General features: G+C 39.4%; 2 protein-coding genes across 16 annotated transcripts in view; both read right to left on the bottom strand.

The window, feature by feature from the left end:
* Positions 1-54: 54 nt before the first annotated feature.
* On the bottom strand, positions 55-7,913 carry ZNF639 (zinc finger protein 639). 3 transcript variants are annotated; one of them, XM_030493632.1, is made up of 6 exons: positions 7,824-7,913; positions 6,518-6,622; positions 6,052-6,119; positions 5,696-5,803; positions 4,709-4,843; positions 55-4,434 (listed from the first exon to the last, which is right to left on the bottom strand). In XM_030493632.1, the coding sequence occupies exons 3-6, from the start codon at positions 6,107-6,109 to the stop codon at positions 3,287-3,289; spliced, it is 1,449 nt and encodes a 482-aa protein (XP_030349492.1). In that variant the 5' UTR covers positions 6,110-6,119; positions 6,518-6,622; positions 7,824-7,913; the 3' UTR covers positions 55-3,286. The 3 variants fall into 3 exon arrangements, with proteins under 3 accessions (XP_030349492.1, XP_030349495.1, XP_030349494.1); XM_030493634.1 differs by lacking the exon at positions 7,824-7,913 and adding an exon at positions 7,275-7,543 and having other exon boundaries at positions 58-4,434; XM_030493635.1 differs by lacking the exons at positions 6,518-6,622; positions 7,824-7,913 and adding an exon at positions 6,351-6,385.
* Positions 7,914-11,811: 3,898 nt separating this feature from the next.
* PIK3CA (phosphatidylinositol-4,5-bisphosphate 3-kinase catalytic subunit alpha) overlaps positions 11,812-20,315 on the bottom strand; it is a 46,743-nt gene continuing 38,239 nt past the window's right edge. For 10 of the 13 annotated variants that reach the window (XM_030493625.1, XM_030493622.1, XM_030493621.1 and 7 more), the window contains 4 exons: positions 20,135-20,305; positions 19,508-19,625; positions 19,205-19,356; positions 11,812-18,025 (listed from right to left, as the gene is read on the bottom strand). In XM_030493625.1, coding sequence (XP_030349485.1) covers positions 17,755-18,025; positions 19,205-19,356; positions 19,508-19,625; positions 20,135-20,305 — 712 coding nt within the window. In that variant the 3' untranslated portion in view covers positions 11,812-17,754. The remainder of the gene's footprint in view (positions 18,026-19,204; positions 19,357-19,507; positions 19,626-20,134; positions 20,306-20,315) is intronic. The other 3 variants (XR_003992486.1, XR_003992487.1, XM_030493626.1) reach the window with 3 other exon arrangements.

Here is a 20,315-nt window from a genome sequence, read left to right as displayed (position 1 = left end):
TCACAGCGTTTGCACGGGGGGTCTAACACAAAGACACGAAGTATGAGTTCGGACTCCTGCGTTGTGTCAGCACCACGGTTTAATCAAAGTCAGCTAAAATGACAAACACTAAGTAGTTTCGAGAGTTAAAAAGCACCAATAATTTATACATGCGATACAAGAGCATAAGAGAATGAGAACAACCACAATGACAATCACCAACACAATAAGCATTATAAAGAACACATTACTTGAGAATTACTAGCTTGCTGTATTTCAAATATTTACAATAACTGGTGAGATTTAAATTGTGTTTTAAAGTAAGCAATCTTTCATATAAAAAAGTGCTTTTGTTCATAAACAGGTTCTGGGAAGCCAAAATACATGACACACCCCTAACCTAAAGGGTCCAAAGTCTGAAAAAAACCAAAGAATCAAATACAAATTACTTCCAAATACAAAATACTTTCAAAACCACTCTTGTGATTTCATATAGCTATTAGTTAGAATGTTGTTCCTGGAGTAGATGAACCTTGTGGGCATCAATGTAACGAACAACTGAATTTGGTACACTGAGTGTCCCAGAGAAAAAAAATAATACTGGCATATTTTACTAACTAGTACAGTTAACTTCTCTCATCCAAGACTGTGATGAATTGCTCGACCTACAGGGTTAAAAACAAGTCTCCAGCAGTATCAGACCAGCTGCTCTCACGTGCTCTCAGTTCACGTCGGTGCAGCAATGTCAGAGCACCGACCTTCCACTGACGCGCATCACGTAAATAAGCCAAACTCCTGTCTTCCCTTCAATGGGAACAACATACTGCTTCTGGCATGTACCGTCATTCCTTTCGACCTTCCAACTGCTAGACAGACTCCGCTCATTACCTATTTTTTCTATTACTTAATATCTTTCTTGTTTTAGCACGCTGATCTCGTGGAAGCAGATATCCTACTTGGTTTCCTACTGAGGTAAAATGAGACAAGCTACTCCTGTACCTTTCCATTTACTTTCTGGTAGGTGTTAAAAAGAAAATACTGACATTAGTCCCTTATTTATAAAATCCAACCTAAGACAAACTTGAATATATTTCCTAATTTGCCACCGTGAGGTACACTTTAATTAGGAATTACTTGGCTTCATTCCTACAGGATGTTCCATCATTCCCCGTTTAGAGATTAGAAATAACACAACTCAAATATAGACATGAAGTTATTCAGGAGTCAGCAACAACTTTTCTGTATCACGGGGCGCTCTGCTTTTACTAGAGACCACCTTTCCTGTATGGGACACAATGCTGGTCTATGCAAACACATGTGCTCACTTCTCTTTTTGGTTTTTTTTTTAATGTCTTTTTTCCATCACCACCCCCCTCCCCCCCATTACTGTCCCCTGGAGCAGCTTTCTCTCCAGAGCTCAACTGTGCCATTGGGGGTTGGAACTAGACAATCTTAAGGTCCTTTCCAACCCTAACCATTCTATGATTCTATGATTCCACCTGTGTGTCACCACTAAGGGCAGGGTTTTAAGAGAACCTCCCCCAATTACACCCATATGAACAAAATTAACTTTCCATATAAAAAATAATTCTTACTAGTGCTTTGTTAACTATATTATTGCTACCATTTTAAGCCAGCCAGGATGTGTTCAAAATAGGAAATTAGCAATTCTACCGCAGACATTGTAATTCTTTGTACAACAGACTAACAAAATACAGTCGGGACGCCATCAGGTTGCCCTTTGCAACAACTACACAGAAGATTTAGTAGTAAATCAGCATTTCAAAGTGATAAAAATGGTCTTGCCTCCCGCAAAGAAATACGCACTAACTAGTTCATTATAGACTTTCCAGAAATACTTCTCTAAAAATCAGAACTTCCATAAACTGACTAGATTCAGCCGATTTTTATCCTTACCTTTAAAATTCAAACACAACCTTGCACGCCTTGAAGCTGATAACACCAAATCTTACTGAACAAGAAATGTTTTATACATTCATTAAATCTATACAAAGCTTACATTAGACAATCTTACATTACAAATTTACAATCAATGCAGGAAGAAATGTAAACTCCACCACTAATTTATGAGTAATTTCACCCTGGTAACTAGCACAATCAAATGACCTCACCCTTGCTTTTATCTGTCCAAGCATCCACTCAGAAATACAGCTACAGAAGGAATTGTAAAGATTTGCTTCTAACGATTATAATGGCAGGACAGCACTATCTAATCTGAACAGATGTGCGAAAACATTTGAAAGTGATAAAAGTTAGTAAGTACTGTACTAGTGTTTTAAGCCAATATATAAGAGAAGTTTAGAACCTGCAGAATTAAAATAATGGTCCTCAAATTACCAGCAGTGGCAAGTTAATTATACAGAATTATAATGATACAGACTAATAGAAACTTGCTCTACATGCGTTTGGTGACATACATCCTTTCACTGTGAGAGCCAAATTAGGATTTTAGATAAGAAAATCACACTTTGTACATACTCAGCTGCACCACTTTGCAAATTCCCTTGCAATTACTCCTTAAAATATAACCAAACCTACACAAAAGCAATGTCTGCCTCCTTGGTGCATTAAAAGATGGGAACTGAAGGTAAATAAAGGAGACAAAAATCATGCGGATGGGAGGTCTGTAGCAAATGTGTGGAAGAGAAGGTTGTTGGATAGTCCCACTGACAGTAGTTGAAATTAAACACCAAAGTGAATGATGATATCGGATAGGTACCACAGGAGAAAAACAGGGCAATTTTAAAAGCGTATCAAGAGTATGTGGTGGGAAATGCAGGCTTGTATGTGAGCTCGGAGATGTCCAGGCCTGGGAATGTTTGGAACACCCTTATCTTTGGCATGCTGGTACAATTTGCTGAATGTCAGCATGATGACCTGCTGCTGCAGAGGGTAACATGAGTGGGTTATGCGGTCGAGATCAGTATGGCGTTACTTAAGCATGGAATTGGATGTTGCCTTTCTCTTTGTGCCTTTCTAAACTTGGGAGAGCTGATCTTCTACGTTAGATGCGAAAGCACGGGATGACCATCAGAACTGCTATCACAACATGCAACTACTCCCACTGCCCCCCCCCCCCCAGAATGTGATCCGTCACACTGTAAATGTGATTAACCCTACTGAAACCCCTAGGTAAAGAAATTCACAACACCAAGCTGTTCTACATGCTTTGCTGATACAAAGATGAAAACATTAGAACTGCTGTTAAAATTGTATTTAATATAACATTTGGGTGACTGGGAATTAATCCCAGTTCTAAAAAACTGATTACAGGGAAAGAAAGCAATCACACTGTCTCATGTATCTGAAGATGACTTAAAAGATCTTTTTCATTTCCAAACCTCATTAAACAATCAGTACATTTATGGGGCAAATCTGCTGAATGCCTGAAATCCAAATGAGTTTTCAGGTCTTCAATCTGTCCTGTTGAATATTCACAGTATTGACACAAATAAATCCCTTCAGATAAATGAGTGCTTAAATGCTTGCAATATTCCAACATACCTGAAAAGCCCTTCCCACAGTCATCACAAACGTGAGGGAATATTTTGGTGTGTTCAATAGCTACATGCCTGTTGACATTGGTATGCAGCCTGCTCCTAAAGCCGCACACCTGGCATACAAAGAAGTTTTTGCATTTGTCAAAACTGATTTTGTTTATGAGGCTGTACTGCCCACGCTCCTTGTTATTATAGCTGTCACTTAACTCTATCAGTCGACACGCATGTTCGTTCACCACGTGGCTATGCAGATCTTCCGGGTCATTTGTTTCATGCTCACAGAACTGACACAAATACTGCTCGTCACAGCTGTGCTCCTGGAAGTGCAGGTACAACTCACTGCTCGAGGAGAACTGCATATCACACTGCTCACACCAATAAAGGTGGTCACTGAAGTGAGTGTCCGCGATGTGCTGACTCAGATTCTCAAATATCACTGTTTTGTAATCACAGTATTTACAGATGTACGGATCCTCCTCATGTAGTTTTACATGTTCAATGAGCTGCACTTTACTGGAGAAGCTTTCTTTACAAACTTTACAGACGTGAGTGTCTGTACATGTCTTATGCTTCAGGATCATGTGCTGCTTTAAATCAGAGAAATACTTACTATTAAACTCACAGAGCTCACATTTGTATAAGCCACTGCTGTTGGCTCTCAGCAAAGGCCATTTCTGTTGAGCTGTGATATTCAAAGCCTGGTTCTTCTCAAATATTTTACAGGTTTCCAGAGGGATTTCCTCTAGGTCCTCAGCTTCTAGCTTTTCAGGTGACACAGTCTGTGTTTCTATATCATGAACTTCTACAGCATTCACTTCTGTTGTAGAAATTTCTACAGTTTGAATATCTAGAGGTTTCTCTTCGTCTGTAGGGCTATCACTGAATATAGGTGAATCACATAAGTCTCTGCACATTCCATTACTAGTACCTTTATCTGCAGGATGAAATAGATAATAAAAGTAAAAGGTTAAAAATGCCTGCAAAACACCCGAGTCCATATTTAACTTTTCAGTTAGTTGTAGCAGCTTACAAATGCAAAAAGCAGTTACTTTTCCCCAGCCAGACAATGTTTTATGTTTAACAAGTAAAATAATGGAAACTACAAATCCTTCACCTCTTCTGTCAAAGCAGAAAAGTCACGGTAAAAGCCAGCGGATGTGCTCTCCAGCTTCCCAGCATCTAAGCTGCAAATACACATCGACCTTTACCTTTATCTTTCTTTTTAGGGTCTGTATAGTGGAACCCCACGTTTGAATGTGACCCACTCCATTGAGAAGTCCCAGCGTGCACGGGACTCCCATCATCGTCTGTGTCCACACTCTGTGCTGGACTGTGGAATCTACCTACAAACATAAAAGAAGGATCTTCTTGATCTTCATCATTTGTCCATACGAGCATCATCATGATTCTTTGATTTAACCACAGATCTTACTTACTATTTATGCATTTTAGTTGCATAAGTTTGTATACAAATCACATCATAACCTACATTAAAGAAAGTATCAATAAACACCTTAGAAATTATTTCCATATGTACATAATGCAACAAAAAAGCTCAAAAGGTGGCAACTCTGTCCTTAAAATTTCAGCAAAAATTAGTCAGTTGATTATACTGGAAAAAACTTAAAATCCTGAAATGAAACTTTACATTTGAAAGACAGAATTTAAAAAACATATTCTTAAATATTTCTGGATATGATATTTTAAAATATAATACTTTAAGAGCTCTGGAGACTTGCTCACTAAATGGTTAGACTAAAAATAAATATAATAAAAATCCATCCTCACGTTTGCTGTGCTAAACTTTACATCCACCAGTGGATGTCTTATAACAAGGCATTTGGCTTTCTGTAAGTACAAGTACAGTTCAATGCAACTGGTGGTAAATTCTACCTGGACTGTCAAGATTATTTACATCAGCTTTACATCACCTAGCTAGTGGACATTCAGATAAAGTAGTCTAATCATCATTATAGATCTAACATTGAAGAATCTTTTCGTCACCATTCATTCTACTTTGAAAATTTTATTTCAATTATAATGACTAAACAGACTTCCCCCAGTCTGAGGCACATCAGATGACAACGATGCTCAGAAGTCACCCATGATGTATTTTGTATTCTGTGAACTTTTAAGGAACAGGAGTGCGACTCACTTAGTAAAGAACTGTATAAGACCCCAACATGTAGTCTTACCTCTGTTTTCAGAGAACTTTATATCTGGCTGTTTTATAGAGCAGACACTATAGCAGTGGTCAGAAAAAATGCCACTGTTGTCTATGTATTTGCTTGCACCCGAAGAATCTAAAGCAAACAAAAAGAGGTTTTAATGCTAATGCATTGATGTAGCTACATATGTATTGAACGTTCAGCAAAATTCTCTTCATCAGCCACACATCTTCTACCGAATTGGGTAGAATTCAATACATTTGGACCACAACTATTTGTCCCACCCTTTATGTTACTGATTCTCCCTGTATTAGCACGTGTGGTCCATTGTCATTAAATGATTAGTCTGAGAAAAGCCTACATAATTCAAGCTCTAGACTGACCTGAATATCGAGAAGGATGTAGAGTCTTCCTTTTCCTCTTTTTAGGATGTTCATTCATTTTGAGTACTCTAAATGGATTGTAAAGTAAAAATATTCAAGAGTTAGACTTGTTTGTATTTAGTTTATCTTCCATGACTTTATGAAACAATACTTTTGAAAACGTGCACATTAAATACAAGAGCTTTGTTCCTACTCCCTTTTTTTGCACCCCCCACCCCCCGCCCTATCTTTTTACAGTTAAGGACACAACTACTGAAGTCTACTTTCATATTCCTGCCCTGGAACTAAAGAAGGTTCACCATAAAGCCAGAGAGGTCAGGACTCCAGGCGCTCAAGAACTCAGTGTAACTGATGAGGCAGTTCTCCAACACCCTGTTGCCTTTTGCCAAAGAGCAGGCATTCTGAGGCAGACTCCTTCAGATAAAACTTTAATGTTGAAAACACCCAAAAAGTCATGCTCTCTTACCAAAAAATCCTAGACTCTTCAGTAGCAGCAAGCAGAACAGCTAATATGGTGATGGCTGTACAGCTTCCAAACGTAGCAAATACATCAGCTTGAGGAGATTTTCATCTATGGAGTGACAGCATTTTAAAACACATTAAAACCTCAGCACAAGATAAATGAAAAACCACAATGAGATGCACAAGTATTACAAAGAATGAAGCTATGGAAATCGAAGCTAGAAAACAACATAAAAAGTTGGTATTAATTTTAGTTCAGAGTATCAAAATAAGAAAGGTAGAGGCATTATTTATTTTACTTTGGTCCCAGCTTAGTCTGATTTCGCTGCACTTGGCAGCTCCTGACAACAGAAAATACTGGAGATGACACCAAAAATACTTGAGCTACACAGTTTTGTATTATTTGAACGTATTACATTTAGGTCTAAATAATTTTGAAGAAGAAAGGGCTGCAAACATGGAAACTGATGTTGTTTGCGCTAAAGCACTCGAGGGCCTAGGATCTTGTGAAGCCAATGCCATCCACCCGGGGATGAAAGCAGGGAGAAACAGCCCCTCATCAAGCAAATGCAATTCTCCTGAGATGATGTAATTTGTCTGAATTCAGATTTTATTTTAAGGGAAGAATTACATGGAAAAAACTTTTTTTTTTTTAATGTTTTATTGTGGTCTGGAAATACCAAGTACCCTCATCGCTTTTGCTGACTGCGAGGGAAGCACCTACAGAGGCAGCAGGTTCTAGCCCAATTATCACGGCTAACCTTCATCCCTGTTAAACCTTTACCCACGGATCGGGCCGATGGACGGTAGCGCCTGTTGTTCTTCTCCAGCGGCTTTCCCCGCTAAGCCTTTCCCGGCGGCTTGGCGCGGCTGTGGGAAAGGCTCATCAAGGCCCTAAACATCGAGATCCCCGCAGCCCCCGCCGAGCCGGCCGCGGCCTGCGCGCAGCCCGGAGCCGGAGGCCGCAGCGGGGAACCGCGGGCAGGAGCGTGGCATCACACCGCCCCGCCCCGCAGGCAGTGGCGGGGAAGCCGCTGGCAGGGGCGAGCCCGAGGAGAGAGAGAGAGAGAGGGCCCGGCCCGCAGCTGCCACCGTGGGGCGCCGGGTGCGGGCTCACACTTCAAATGGCGCCGGGGCGAGGGGTAAGATGGGGACGGGGACGGGCGCGGGGCGGCGGTCAGCGGCACGCAGGCCGCGCCCGGCGCGGTAAAAGGCTGGAGGGAGGCGGGCGTCGGCGGAGCCACGGGGCGCCCCGGAGCCGCGGGCGACGCCGGCGGCCGCTCCCCTCTTGTCTCGCCGCCGGGACTCACCTTCCGCTCCGCGCCCAGCCACGGGGCCGCTGCCGCCTCCGGTGCGCCGCGGGGGAACGAGCTGGGCGGGGCGAGGCGATCGGCGGCCGCGGCGGGAGCGCGCCCCCTGGCGGCTGCGCGGGCGCCTCCTGACCCCCGCAGCCGGGGGCGCCTAAAATTGTGTTTTAATTATACACGATCGTGATTTTTGTATCAATGTGGAACCTATGGCTTAAAGCTTTAAATTAATATAAAATAAGGTTTGGAGAATTAAAATAAGCAATTTTCTCCTTCTCAAGGTTTTCGAAAGTTATAATCACAAAAAAAAAAAAAAATCCTCCTTTTTGCACACTCCATCTTCACTTTTTTAATGCCAGAGCAAAGAGCAATAACTTACAGCAGAACATCTCAAACAGCATCTTCTTATTTTGAAAAATAAGAAGTTGCTATTTTGAAGACACAAGGGAGACCAGTACAGTCACTTCGCCTGGGGACTCAAAACAGGTGATGGAATTTTACCAAGCATTTCATTCACCGAGCTGTTCTGCTCTGGCTTAGCCTGAAGTTGCCTAATTTTAAGATAAAGCTTTCAATTAGCAGAAAATCCACAACATGCCCAATGTTCCTGCTCCAAAAGCAAAAAATTATACCCTGCTTCTGGCCTCAGTTTTATTCATCAGTTGGAAGTTGAGGTCAGACTTACTCTGTTTACAAAATCCTAGCTCTAGCCTTTGTCTTGCACATTGAAATCATGTCTCTAGGGAGGTGTGAAAGAGCTTCATCCTGTGGTTACACAAAAGTTTTGATGGCAAACAGCATGAATGTAAGTAAAAGTGTCCTTTTGAAGGCACTTAATTTCTGAGGGCTCAAGCAGTGTAAGTGTGGTCTATCTATTCTCTCCTGAGCTGAATTACCAAACAAGATCCTGGCATCCCAGTTCAGTTTGTTCTCTCGTGTTTATTCCAGCCATAGGAGCTGAGGTTTTTGCAGGACAGCTTGTGCTAAAGTTGTCATAAATTTGCTATAGCCACCCAAATGGGTGGATGCCCACGTATTTCTCCCTCTATTCACCAAAATGTTTTCTATGTAAATATTCCAGAACCCCCCACTTTCCCCAGTTCCCAGAGGAGGGCAGTAATGAAAGCTTAAAATCTGTAATCTGCCAAGGGGAAAAAAAAAAACAAAACCCCAACAAAACCCAAATACTAAAACCCCAACTTTTCTTTGAATTCAGTCCTGCTTGGTAAGACAGACTTTGGCTAAGCAAAGCACAATACATCCTCTGTACCTTTTGACTGATTTCTTCTCCACACAAGGCAGCAGCACCACCACCTATGTCCAATAAAAAGCTAAAATGGTGAAAGAAAAGCACTGAGTAGGATCCCCTTTGAAGCCGCTGATCCAGTTCAAAGTCACAGGCATCAAACAGTGGTACCAATGCTTGAGGAAAGCCTCGTGAGTCTCATTTTCTAAACCATCACATGCTTGGGGTGTTCAGGCAGCTCTGGATCAGGTTTTCATCACTCGGAACCTATTCCAACTAGAAATGTAGCAAAGCCCATGTGATATTCACCTTATTGTTTAAATGAGTACCACAAATGATGCTCTTTTGAATTAGCAGGGATTCATCCTTTCTGAAATAAGGATGGAGTAAGTCCTTTCTTCAGTGAAAGCAGTAAGCTCAGCTCACAGTAATAATCTTTGCTGAAGAACATTAGTGTTTAAAAGGACATATGGGGGGGGTGGTATCTGAGGTATCTTGTCTAGCATCAGTCTTCTTGCTCTTTTGCTACATAGGTTCAGATTTTGAATCAAGTTTTTCCACTGCAGGTTTGAAACCAGGTTGATTTCCCGAGCATAAAATCAGGAGGCCTCATTGAGATTCCCATGCTAAAGCAAACTGCCAATATTACAAGTCCTTCTTGTTTCACCAGCATAATTTTGCAAGTTTTCCATTATTTTTTTATGCTTTAGGGTCAAGACCTGGAACTACCTCAAATGGTAACGGCAATAAAGTCTAAATTTGCATTTGAACAAATCCCCTTTCCCTGAACCATCCTGTGCCTTTAAAACAAGGAACTAACCGCTCATAACCATTTCTGAGTTACCAGGAAATTTAAAACTCGCCTTATGCTGTAACAGAGGTTTAATCTGATAGTTCAGGTTACTGAACTAGCTACTTCGAAAGTCACTAGCCATACTTTGATTTTCTCTCTCCAGTCTAGAGCTCAGCTTAAGCTTCAAAATAAATGTAAGGATAATGATGTCCACCTTTTATTATGGAGTTTGATCCAGTGCAGATAGAGAACCTGCTATAACATAGCCATTTTTGAAGCTAGGCAGCAGCGATCTGACCAGCATACAAAGTTCAAAGCTTACTGGGGACAAAGATGTGTAGAAGTGACCTTATTAAAAAACCCTGACATTTCCCTTGTCCCTCCATAAAAGTTGAATTCTCAGTAACAGAGCTGAAATCCCTCCCATGGTAACAGTTTGTTAGCAACTGAAGTCCAAAGCAGACCAACATGTCCACAGAGGCAATTCCACTGCAATCCCATGGTCTTACATGCACCGGTGACTAATTTCCCAAACATGTTTCTTACTCTTTCAAAATTAGCACTGGATCCAAAAATACAACGTAGCTTGTTGCTTTTTTCTTTTTCTTTCTTTTTTTTTTTTTTTTAAATATAGTTTCACTAATGAAGGCATGAAGGATGTTTTTCAAAAACAGACTGCTGTAGCAGGGACTTTAAAACCTTCCAGCTGGAACACTTGAATAACATCTGCTCTCTTATCACATCTTTGACAGCCCACATCTAAGTTACTCATCTTGAAGATCAAGATGTACAAGAACAAATGCCACATGTATTTAGGACATCCCATCCGTAAGTAATGCAAATTCTCTGTTACCCCCCAGATTAACTGATGTACCCAATTTCTATGTCCTTTCTTCTACCCTTTTTTGAAAGCAGAGCTGCAACACCAAATCACACCTCCAGGACTGGAGATTTTCTAAATTCTCACTTCAGAATTCACAAGTGTATCAACCATATTATTTTAATTTAGTTAGTGTATATACATTAACACTCGGAAGTGTGATAAAAAACAAAGTAGGTTTTTTTAATAAACAGCATGTGATACAGACCGCGAAGATAAATAAAAAGCAGACTTTTTACAGTTTCCCATGAACATGAACTACAGTAAGTATCATAGGCCAAACTTTTGTTACTTGAATAGCACAGCAGAAGGGGGAAAAAAAAGATTGCGGGGTTTTGTTTTTCAAAAGTACTGCAAGACTATTCTCAGTATGACAGCACATGCATCTTGCTGCATCTTAAATACTTTTTTGGCCCATTATTACTAAAAATGTCTTGCTTTCTAACTACTTTACCACAGGACCTTTATCACAGAATGACAAAAACATGGCAACACACACACCCCCTCCCCACCCCCAGTAGTGGTTATTTCAAAGATGGTTGTCTCATTTTAAAAGATATTTAAAGCACTGGTGGGTGTTTATACTCTGCTTTTGATGCAGACATGTAACTGCTACCAGCTTCCACAAAGTTACATACAAGCATCAAGAGACTACACCCTCCTGGGCTCTATTTACCGAAAATGCCAACAGGATCCTGGGCTGCCTTAAGAGCATTGCTGGGCAGGTTGAGGGAGGTGAGCCTTCATCCTGCCCCTCTGCTCAGTGCTGGTGTGGCCACACCTGGGGGGCTGGGTCCAGTGCTGGGCTCCCCCAGTACGAGCCAGACATGGACGTACAGGAACAGCAGATGGCCGTGAAGATAGAGAGGAGGCTGACAGAGGTGGGATTGTTTAGCCTGAGCTTAGGGAAAGCTCGAGGAGCATCTTATCAATGTATATAAATACTTGATGGAGAGGAGCAGAAAGACAGGCAAGACTTTTCTCAGTGCTGTCCACTGAAAGGACATTAGGCAATGAAGTAGAAGAGATTTCATATAAACATTAAGAAAAAACTTTTATTGTGAACTCTTTCTTGGACAGACTCTAAACCCAACTGGACAATGTCCTGGGCAACCTGCTCTTGGTGACCCTGCTTCAAAACTGGGTGGCTGGACTAGACAATCTCTGCCAACCTCAACAATTCAATGTGATTCTGGAAATCCTTGCAGTTGTGGTGCCAGTTACAATAACAATACTTTCAAATTTTCAAGCCTGAGAACCCAGATGTCAGACTGCTGCCTGCAGACATTTTAAATCCTTATCAAAATCCACTTCCGTGTTGGAGAAAGTATGTGGATATTCAGTTAGAACTTGCAGAGGCACAAGGAGGCAATGGGAAAGGATGATACTCCCAAATCATGAGTTATAAATTTATCTTTACAAGAGAAAATGAAGAATTTGGACCACAGTGCCTACAAGACAAGAGGAGGATTCATCTCCATCTTTTCCTTTTCTTTCCCCTGCCCCAAATGAAACCATAAGACAACTTTGGACAGCCTAAGGCAACTGCTAATTCAGGGAACAGAACACTATTACTAAAGCCTGGAAACAGATTAAAAGTAGTTAAACCAAAGAAACAAAGCCGAATGAGATTGCAGCTATGAATATCCATGTTTTGGCTCTCAAGGATTAAACTACAACAGACAAGATTCTCAGGAGAAACAGCTTCTGCCCAAATTAGGCTTTCTATAACTTCAGCAATAGAATTAAGTCAGGTTTAACTGTGATTAACTTTATTACTAGAACAGGATCCTAACAAAATTTATGCAGTTACACTTAACTAAATGGTTCTTAAACCAGTTTAATAGCTACTGGGGATCTGGCACCAGAATTTCAGAAAGAGTCAAGATAGAACAGCGTATTTTTGGCCTTCCTTATGCCAAAGGAATATTGCATCACATACAGAAGTGACAGTAAGGACACTTAAACTTACAACACATTTATAAAAACCAATGTGGACTCTAGCTTCAAAGTACAGGCAGAGCATTGCTTCAGTTGATCTTATCTTACAAATATTTTATGTTGTTCTTAAAGGGATATGCTATGGGCATGTCCCTTTTTAGGGGAGAGGGGTGTTGGAGAGGGAAAGGAAGAGACAGGGACAGAGGGATCCACCTCTGTTTTTGAATCAGGAGTGCTAATACAGCAAGACCTCATCCTTTTGAGAGTCTATCCCATAAAGTTCAGAAGTCAAGAATACTGTAATGCAAATTAAGAACAACTATTTTTCCTGAGTGTGGGTTCTACAAGTCTTTATACTATGAAAGAGCAGGAAGAGGAAACATTTAAGCTAGCAAACAATAAAAATCCTGGAAGTCTCAGGAACAAAATAACTATAGACATCATCACAGTAGTTATGAATTGGAGAGCTGAAAAGGCTAGTTAATAAAGACTATTTCAAAGTAAAATTGTCAAGTGTTTAACTGGGCTGCTAGCAAACATTCCTCTCATTACAAGAACACTTCACACTGCATCACGTGAATAAACAATCTGGAACTTTAATATACATATAGTCTAATTCTGATTTCATATGCTATTGTGAATCCAGAGTGATTCTGATGAAATCAGTGTTACATGAGCATAAAGTGAAATCAGAATTTCCTCAAAGACCAGAGCACCTGTAGATTTGGCAAGTGTATACAGATAAAGAACTTTTATATTCAGTTTCCAGTTGGCTTCCCTTCGTTAACACAGATGTAAAAAAATAAAACAAAACCAAAAAAACCCAACCCAAACCACCCACAAGCAACAGCAGGGGTGGTGAGCTACATATCATTTTGGACAGACAGAGCCCTACTGAAACTGAGACAACTTTCAGCATGAAAAAAAAAAAAGATCCAAATTCGTTCTATGTATGAAACATGTATTGCGAAATGAAATCGGGATTCATCAATCCGCAACATCCACAGCTATATAGTATTTAAAAAGAAAAAGCAAAACAAACCACAAAAAACCCCAAGTGTGGTTCTTCTTCCATTCAAGTAAAACTAAAACGAGAAAAGTTTAAAAAAAAAAAATAAAAAAAATCTTTGAAGCAGCAAGTTACAATTCTTTCTGTAATACCACACCATTTTCAAGATGTCAAAGACATCAACAAAATAGTAATTTCAAGTGGCTTTTTTGATACTTGTTTTTTGAATGGGTCCAGCCCAGGTCTGCAACCTGTACAGACATGCAAAACAGGAGGAATTCACAATTATTCTGAAGAACAGACGTTGGAACATGCCAGTTATAAAAATGACAAAGCAAAGAAAATACCTTCAAACTGTCAACAACCATGGCCTACTGACCACTGGAAGGGCATTTAATATTTTACATAAAAAAGAAAGCTGGAAAAAACCAAACCCAACCCTCCAAACCCGCCAACAGCAGGGTCATCACATACAAAGTTCTCTACAAGCTTGGTAATCTCTATATTGCCCTTAATATGCAGGCTTATATCTTCTCCACAAGATGCCAAACCACTAACAATTTTGGTTTTATTTAAATGCTTTAATTAAAAAAGAAAAAAAAAAATACTGAAAGTCCATTTTGCTTATGAAAAAACTGCTACTGCACCCTTTTGGAACAGAAAAGCGTGCATGTAGAAGTCAGTACAGCTGCTTTTTCTGCTACTTTTAGGAAAGCAAAGAACTTATTTTTAAGAAAAAATAATAATCAGCAGCCTGTTCTGTCATTAAATCAAATGTAGTTTCACAGTTGAAAGTTACTGTTTTAAAATTTGTATTTCCCTAAATCACCATTTCCTAATGCTTTGTATTAAAACACATGGCCCAGTCCTGAGCTCCTTGCTCTGGTAGTCCTACTACAAAGTTTTGCAGAAGCAAGGTGTTCAGATTCAATTCAAGCTCAAAATAAGCTAGTTCATGTTTTGTGCAACTGATTCTCAGAATAAAGCGAACGGTTTTGAATCTCCATGAAGTGCAAACAGTTAAAAAATAAAATAAAAATTCCAAGCCATCTCTGTAAAAATCTGAAGCTCAGTTAGAGGTGATTTCACAGTCTATAAGCAGATCTTATTTCTGATACTGAGAAAAGATGCCATCCTCTTATTTACATCAATGTAAGTAAACAGTACCTCCACTATCTTCAGTTAAGTTACATCGGCACATAACTGGCACAACAGGATAAGGTAATTAGGGTTAAACACTTTGAAGCTAAAAGGATTTATTTATTTGTTTTGAAACAGTGGCAGAATGTTTTTCAAATGCCCACTCTGATTATGGTAAGAACTGCTTAAAGTCCATGAGCTTCTATTTTTTCAAGTCGCTAATTATCCCAAATCATATCATCATTATAAAGTCTTCCTTTTACTTCTTTCTTTTACTACTTGATGTTCACAACTTCTACAGCATGTGCACGGCAGTTAGTTGCAGTAACTTTTGGAAATAGAGCCCGATTCCTCATATCTTTCTGTTCGTGCAGAACACCATGCTTGAACTGAAAGACATCTATACTTATATTTACAGAAATAAATGGCTAGGAAGGAGCAAAATACAAAAGAAGTTGGACTCATAACATCCAATAAATTTGAGTTGATATCTTCATTCAGGCTGGAAAAGGCTGACCATCTCTTAGATAAATGAGGTAAAGCAATGTTTCAATACAAGATAAATAAGGATAATATAGCACCTAATGTGGCATTTGTGCAACAGTTTCACTCAGTTAAATTAAGAGTTATAGCTAACAGGGTTTCAGATTGTGAGCTAAATTTAAATTGAAACCAAGCCATGTTTTAAGAGAGCTGAACCTTTAGAGTGTGTTGACTGCTAAGTAATACATAAAAGGGTAATTTTGCTCTAGAAAGTAAGACCAAGGTTAGCAGGAATTAAAATATTTGTATGAACAAGAAGGAAGATGTAACAAAGAGTACTGGACTACTCCAAAATATTTAGCAGAACTAAGGAAATACAACTTCACCTTCCTCATACTATTCTTGGAACTTTTGTAGTTTTCACAAAAACAGGTTCCCCCCCCCACCACAGCATCAAGTATCCGTGTGTGCAGTAATTGACTGCAGGATCTTGACTATGAAAGTGTCTCGAAAGACCAAAGTCTTGGCTTTACAATCCCCGAAGTCTTTCATAATGTAATCGATTGCACATTTTCAATAATTACAATTTTCTAAATCAAGCCAACCACTCATTACCTCATCAATACAGCCTGCACAAAGTACAGTTTATTTATATACTTATATTCTAATCTAACACCAACTGTCAGCATATTTTATATTACATGGGGTATTGCACTTTCTGAGTGGCACCTTGGTGCATGTTTGCAAGCGAACAAGCTGAACCCCCGAAAACCCCAGACCTCTGCAATTCACTCCAAGTGCTGCTGATCTAGCAAGTTAAAATATTAGGGTGAACATCACCCTCAGAATTGCAGGCTTCACTAATTAAAAAAACCTGTTTAATAAATAGAAAAACACTCCTACCTGAAGCTGTGCATAAGGGCAATCTGAAATCTTCAGTACTCTGAACAGTTTCAAAAAGTGGTGCCAATTTAATTGATTGCACACATTGTATTGTGTTAGAGGACAACAACTAGATTTACAAATATATATTACACACACACACAAAACAGACAAAGCTATAAAATGTTTGGTAACTCCACATGCTTTGAGCTAGCCAACGTATCTGCTGTATGTTGAACTGCTTATTACTGATCATATTGAAAAACCTAAATTTCTCTTTCTGATGTATCTGTTACTGGATTAAACAACCACTTCCAAAGGAAGAAGAAAGCGGAGAAATGGTGGACCCAAAGATTGAGGGTTTAAATGTACGTTCCTTGAATAGCCAGCATATCACTTCGGTAACATGAAGAGTGATGCCTGAAAATTTTTGAAGAGACTTAGGCCAAGTTCACCTCTGGCATTAGTGGGTGTATGTCCCACTACTTTAATGGTACTTGTGTCCTCTTTCACCAGGGTTGAATTTGGTCCTAGGAGTATATTGGGTCACCTTCAGTGACGTTAATGGAAACGGGAGCCTTGGACAGATAGAACTGGGCTGCAAAATTAAAAGAGTGAATATTGGACAAATCATGTAAATAAAGAATATATATTAATAATAGTTCCTGTTATATAAATAGCCTTTATAAAAAAATAATCTTTCAATAATTTTAATAACTCACCTTTCTTTAGGTTCTGGAAAACATGTATGAAAAAAATCTATTCAGTTCAAGTTAGATTAAAGCAAACCTAAGATGAACACTACAACTCTCTGTTGCACTAAACCCAATTCTGACCATTCAATTTCCAGGTTAGTCAGTTTTGGGGGATGATAGGGAGTTTCTTTGTGAAGGTATGAATTGCACCTCTAGAAATACTGAGCAGAAGAAACACCATACCAAGTGGGCCTATTTCCTACTGCTTTCAGACACTGTGCAGATGGCAGACCCAGAAATCAAAGGGTCATCTAAACCCCGTAACTGTTAATGCCTCTGAGCACATTTAAAAGGCACTGTCCTCTCACTACTGTTTTTAGATCTTTGAGCTTAAGACTCCTTCCCTTCAACCTATGCTGCTTTCAAATATTCGCTATCACTTGAATTCTCTTTCTACTCTTCTCAATCCAGCATAGGCTCTACCTGCTGTACCAGATCTAAGGTAATATGTGATGGACTCTATGTTCACACTAGCACTATTTTCTTTCTCCTTCTAATTTATCCTATCAAATGAAAAAAGGAAACGTTCTTCCGAGTTTACCTTTTTGGGCTTAAGGCATAACATGAAGTCACACATCATACTAAAGCTTAATTTTTGAAGTGTACAATTTTAGTGCTATCTGAAACCCTGTTTTACATTATTTTTCAACAGTTGTCTGAACAGTTCATCTCTTTTCTTGCCATAAATTCAGATGTTGTTCATGGTTTGTGCAATTCCTATGCAACCAGTCTTTGCTGCTAACGGGTATTGACAGTGCAGTACCCACAAAGTGGGCTATCAGTTGTTGTTTTCTTTGCTTTCACTTCAGTTCAAAGCATGTTGTTTTATTGTGTGAAAGATCCAGTCCATTTTTGTTGTCCAGCCACCATGGTGAGCATCATTCATTTGCTTCATGAAGTACTCCAGAGCTTCCTGCTCTGTTTTGTCCAATGCAAGGGTCTTTCGAATGTACGCAATATCGTCAAAGGACTGCAGTTCTGGCATTCCTGAGCCAAGCATCATGGAGAAAAGATTTATGAAGAGATTGGCATGCTGCCGAATTGCTAGATAAGCCTTATAACACATCTCCTGGAACCTGGAAGAGACAGGGGAAAAAATGACAGTGTATTTCCCAGTTAGATGCGTATTACTTTTTCACCTCCAAAACAGTTTTCAGGTAACTGGACACTACAGAAGTAGACAATCTTAGTCTAATAAGAACACCATAATGTTGCTGAGAAAATATACCCATCTTCCTACTTAGATTATCTTAATTTCAGTAAGAGTAGTGGCAGACTAACACAATAGCCAGACTGAAGACAGGCTTTCTATCCTTAAATCTCATTTGCAATTCATGCAAGTACTCAACACAACTTTATGGGTGTTCACACAGCCATTTTACTCATTGCTACTGACATTTCAGATTTCAAAGCACACTTCCTGATACACAGCTGCAAACAATGCTTTCCTGGTTATCAGAGATGCATTTCTCCTGTAGTTTTAAAAAGGCAGTAGCTGTTGCTCCTAGGATACTCTGGAGAAGGCACTGAAGACAGGGGCATTTGCTGTATCACAACATTGGGTGAGAAACGCACATTTATGCTGAAAACACTAATTTAAGTCAGGTTAAGAAAAACAAAAATGCGAAAAAGCTTCACTGCAGCATTCAGACAGGCACTATAACTTAAAATCTGTCTCTCCCTAATAATGAAATTAATATTAAAATTGAAACCTCTCAAAGACTGGATCTCTGGAAAGGCACATATTAAAAACGACTACAGCATCAGATTTTTGTTTATTATTTTAAAGTTATCTTTTCTTAACAGGTTCTGCAGAATGTCATAAACTACAAAGGCCAGCTGAAGAGCTGATATCACAGCAGCTATAGGAGAGAGAAGCATTGCTGAGTGACCAGCAAGCCTCTGATGCACATTACACCTGATATTTAAGAATTCTGGTTTTGCAGTTATGCAATGCTAAGAGGATTTTAAGTGTTATCGAAAGAATTTCAGATATTTAAAAATTTATCTTTATTCACATGTGTGCTGATCCTGCAAAACTAAAGTGAAGTTTCATGAACCCAAGCCCATGTAAGAGCTAAGATCACCTACTGAGTTACAAGTGGATGGCTGATCTTCAACTACAGAATTAGAACATACCCACTGCAAGCCAATTAAAATACTACTTTTCAGTTAAAAGGTCCAAGAATTAAAGGTCACCAGTATTAAAGGACATTTTAGGTACAAAATACTCTGGAAGTGCTTAGAAGTCTCACCTTTCAAACTCCCTTGTTTTAGTACATTCTTGGGCTCCTTTACTAATCACTATTAAGAAGTCCTGTGTTAAGACAAATGGCACACGCTCCCTTTTATAACCAAATTTTTTCTTCTTGTGATCCAGGAAGTGCCCAAAGTCAATGTGAAACAGCTTGGAAAAACAGAAAGGTATTTTAAGATTAGTAATTCCTTGTATAAAGTATGTCATAGTAAAATTGATCAGATGGATTTATTTTTTTTAAACAACTCATATCAAAGTGACATATGACATTATTCTATGTTTTTAGAAAAATGTATCTTACTTGTCCATCATCTTTTACCATGATGTTACTATTGTGGCGATCACCAATGCCCAGTATAAAGGTAGCAACGCAGTAGCCAGCACAAGAACGTGTAAACAAGTCAATAGCTGCATCATACCTATTGAAAACAGGAGACACTTTCATATAGATGTTCTAACAATACAAAAGTGTAGATTTCCCCATCCCCTCCCTCCATTGAGGAGCCAACTTCTACTATCCTCTATCAATGAAGCAGAGCTCCTGGACTTTATCACACTAAGGCGGAAATTCAGCATACTCTGAGAACAGTAGTACTTTGTTAGATCACAGAACAGTAAATTAGCTATTAAAGCGACTCTTTTGAAGTCCAACAGTTTTCATTTTGATGACCTACTGGTAAAATACAGACTTAAGCTATATCTTCATAGCTCTACTTCTAACTTAAGCTTTACTGTTAAGAGAAGTCACACAACTGAACTCCTTTAAAGAGCTACAAGCAGGAATCCTAGGCAAACAAGGGCAGGGGAAGAAAATAAACCAACCAAAACCAGATGGACATAATTCCACACTTGATCAGCTTTAGTTCTCTTGAAGTTTCCATCAAAAAGAGCACAAGAACAAGAAAAAACAGGCAACAGGAAATCTCACATTTCTCCTTTGTTCTTGTCCTTGAGCCACTGATGTAATGTATGGCTGTTGAACTGCAATGCTCCTTTTAAACCTCCTTTACACTGAATCTGCATGATGGTATGAGAGCTCCTGACTACCTCGATGAGTCCCACACAGTCACCAATAGACAAACAACCATAAGGCAACATCCTGAAAGAGG

The sequence above is a fragment of the Strigops habroptila genome, chromosome 8 (genome assembly GCF_004027225.2).
Source record: "Strigops habroptila isolate Jane chromosome 8, bStrHab1.2.pri, whole genome shotgun sequence".
NCBI classification, from domain to species: Eukaryota; Metazoa; Chordata; class Aves; order Psittaciformes; family Psittacidae; genus Strigops; species Strigops habroptila.
Note: the sequence above shows the minus strand (reverse complement) of the source record. Positions and strands in the feature narration are given on the sequence as shown.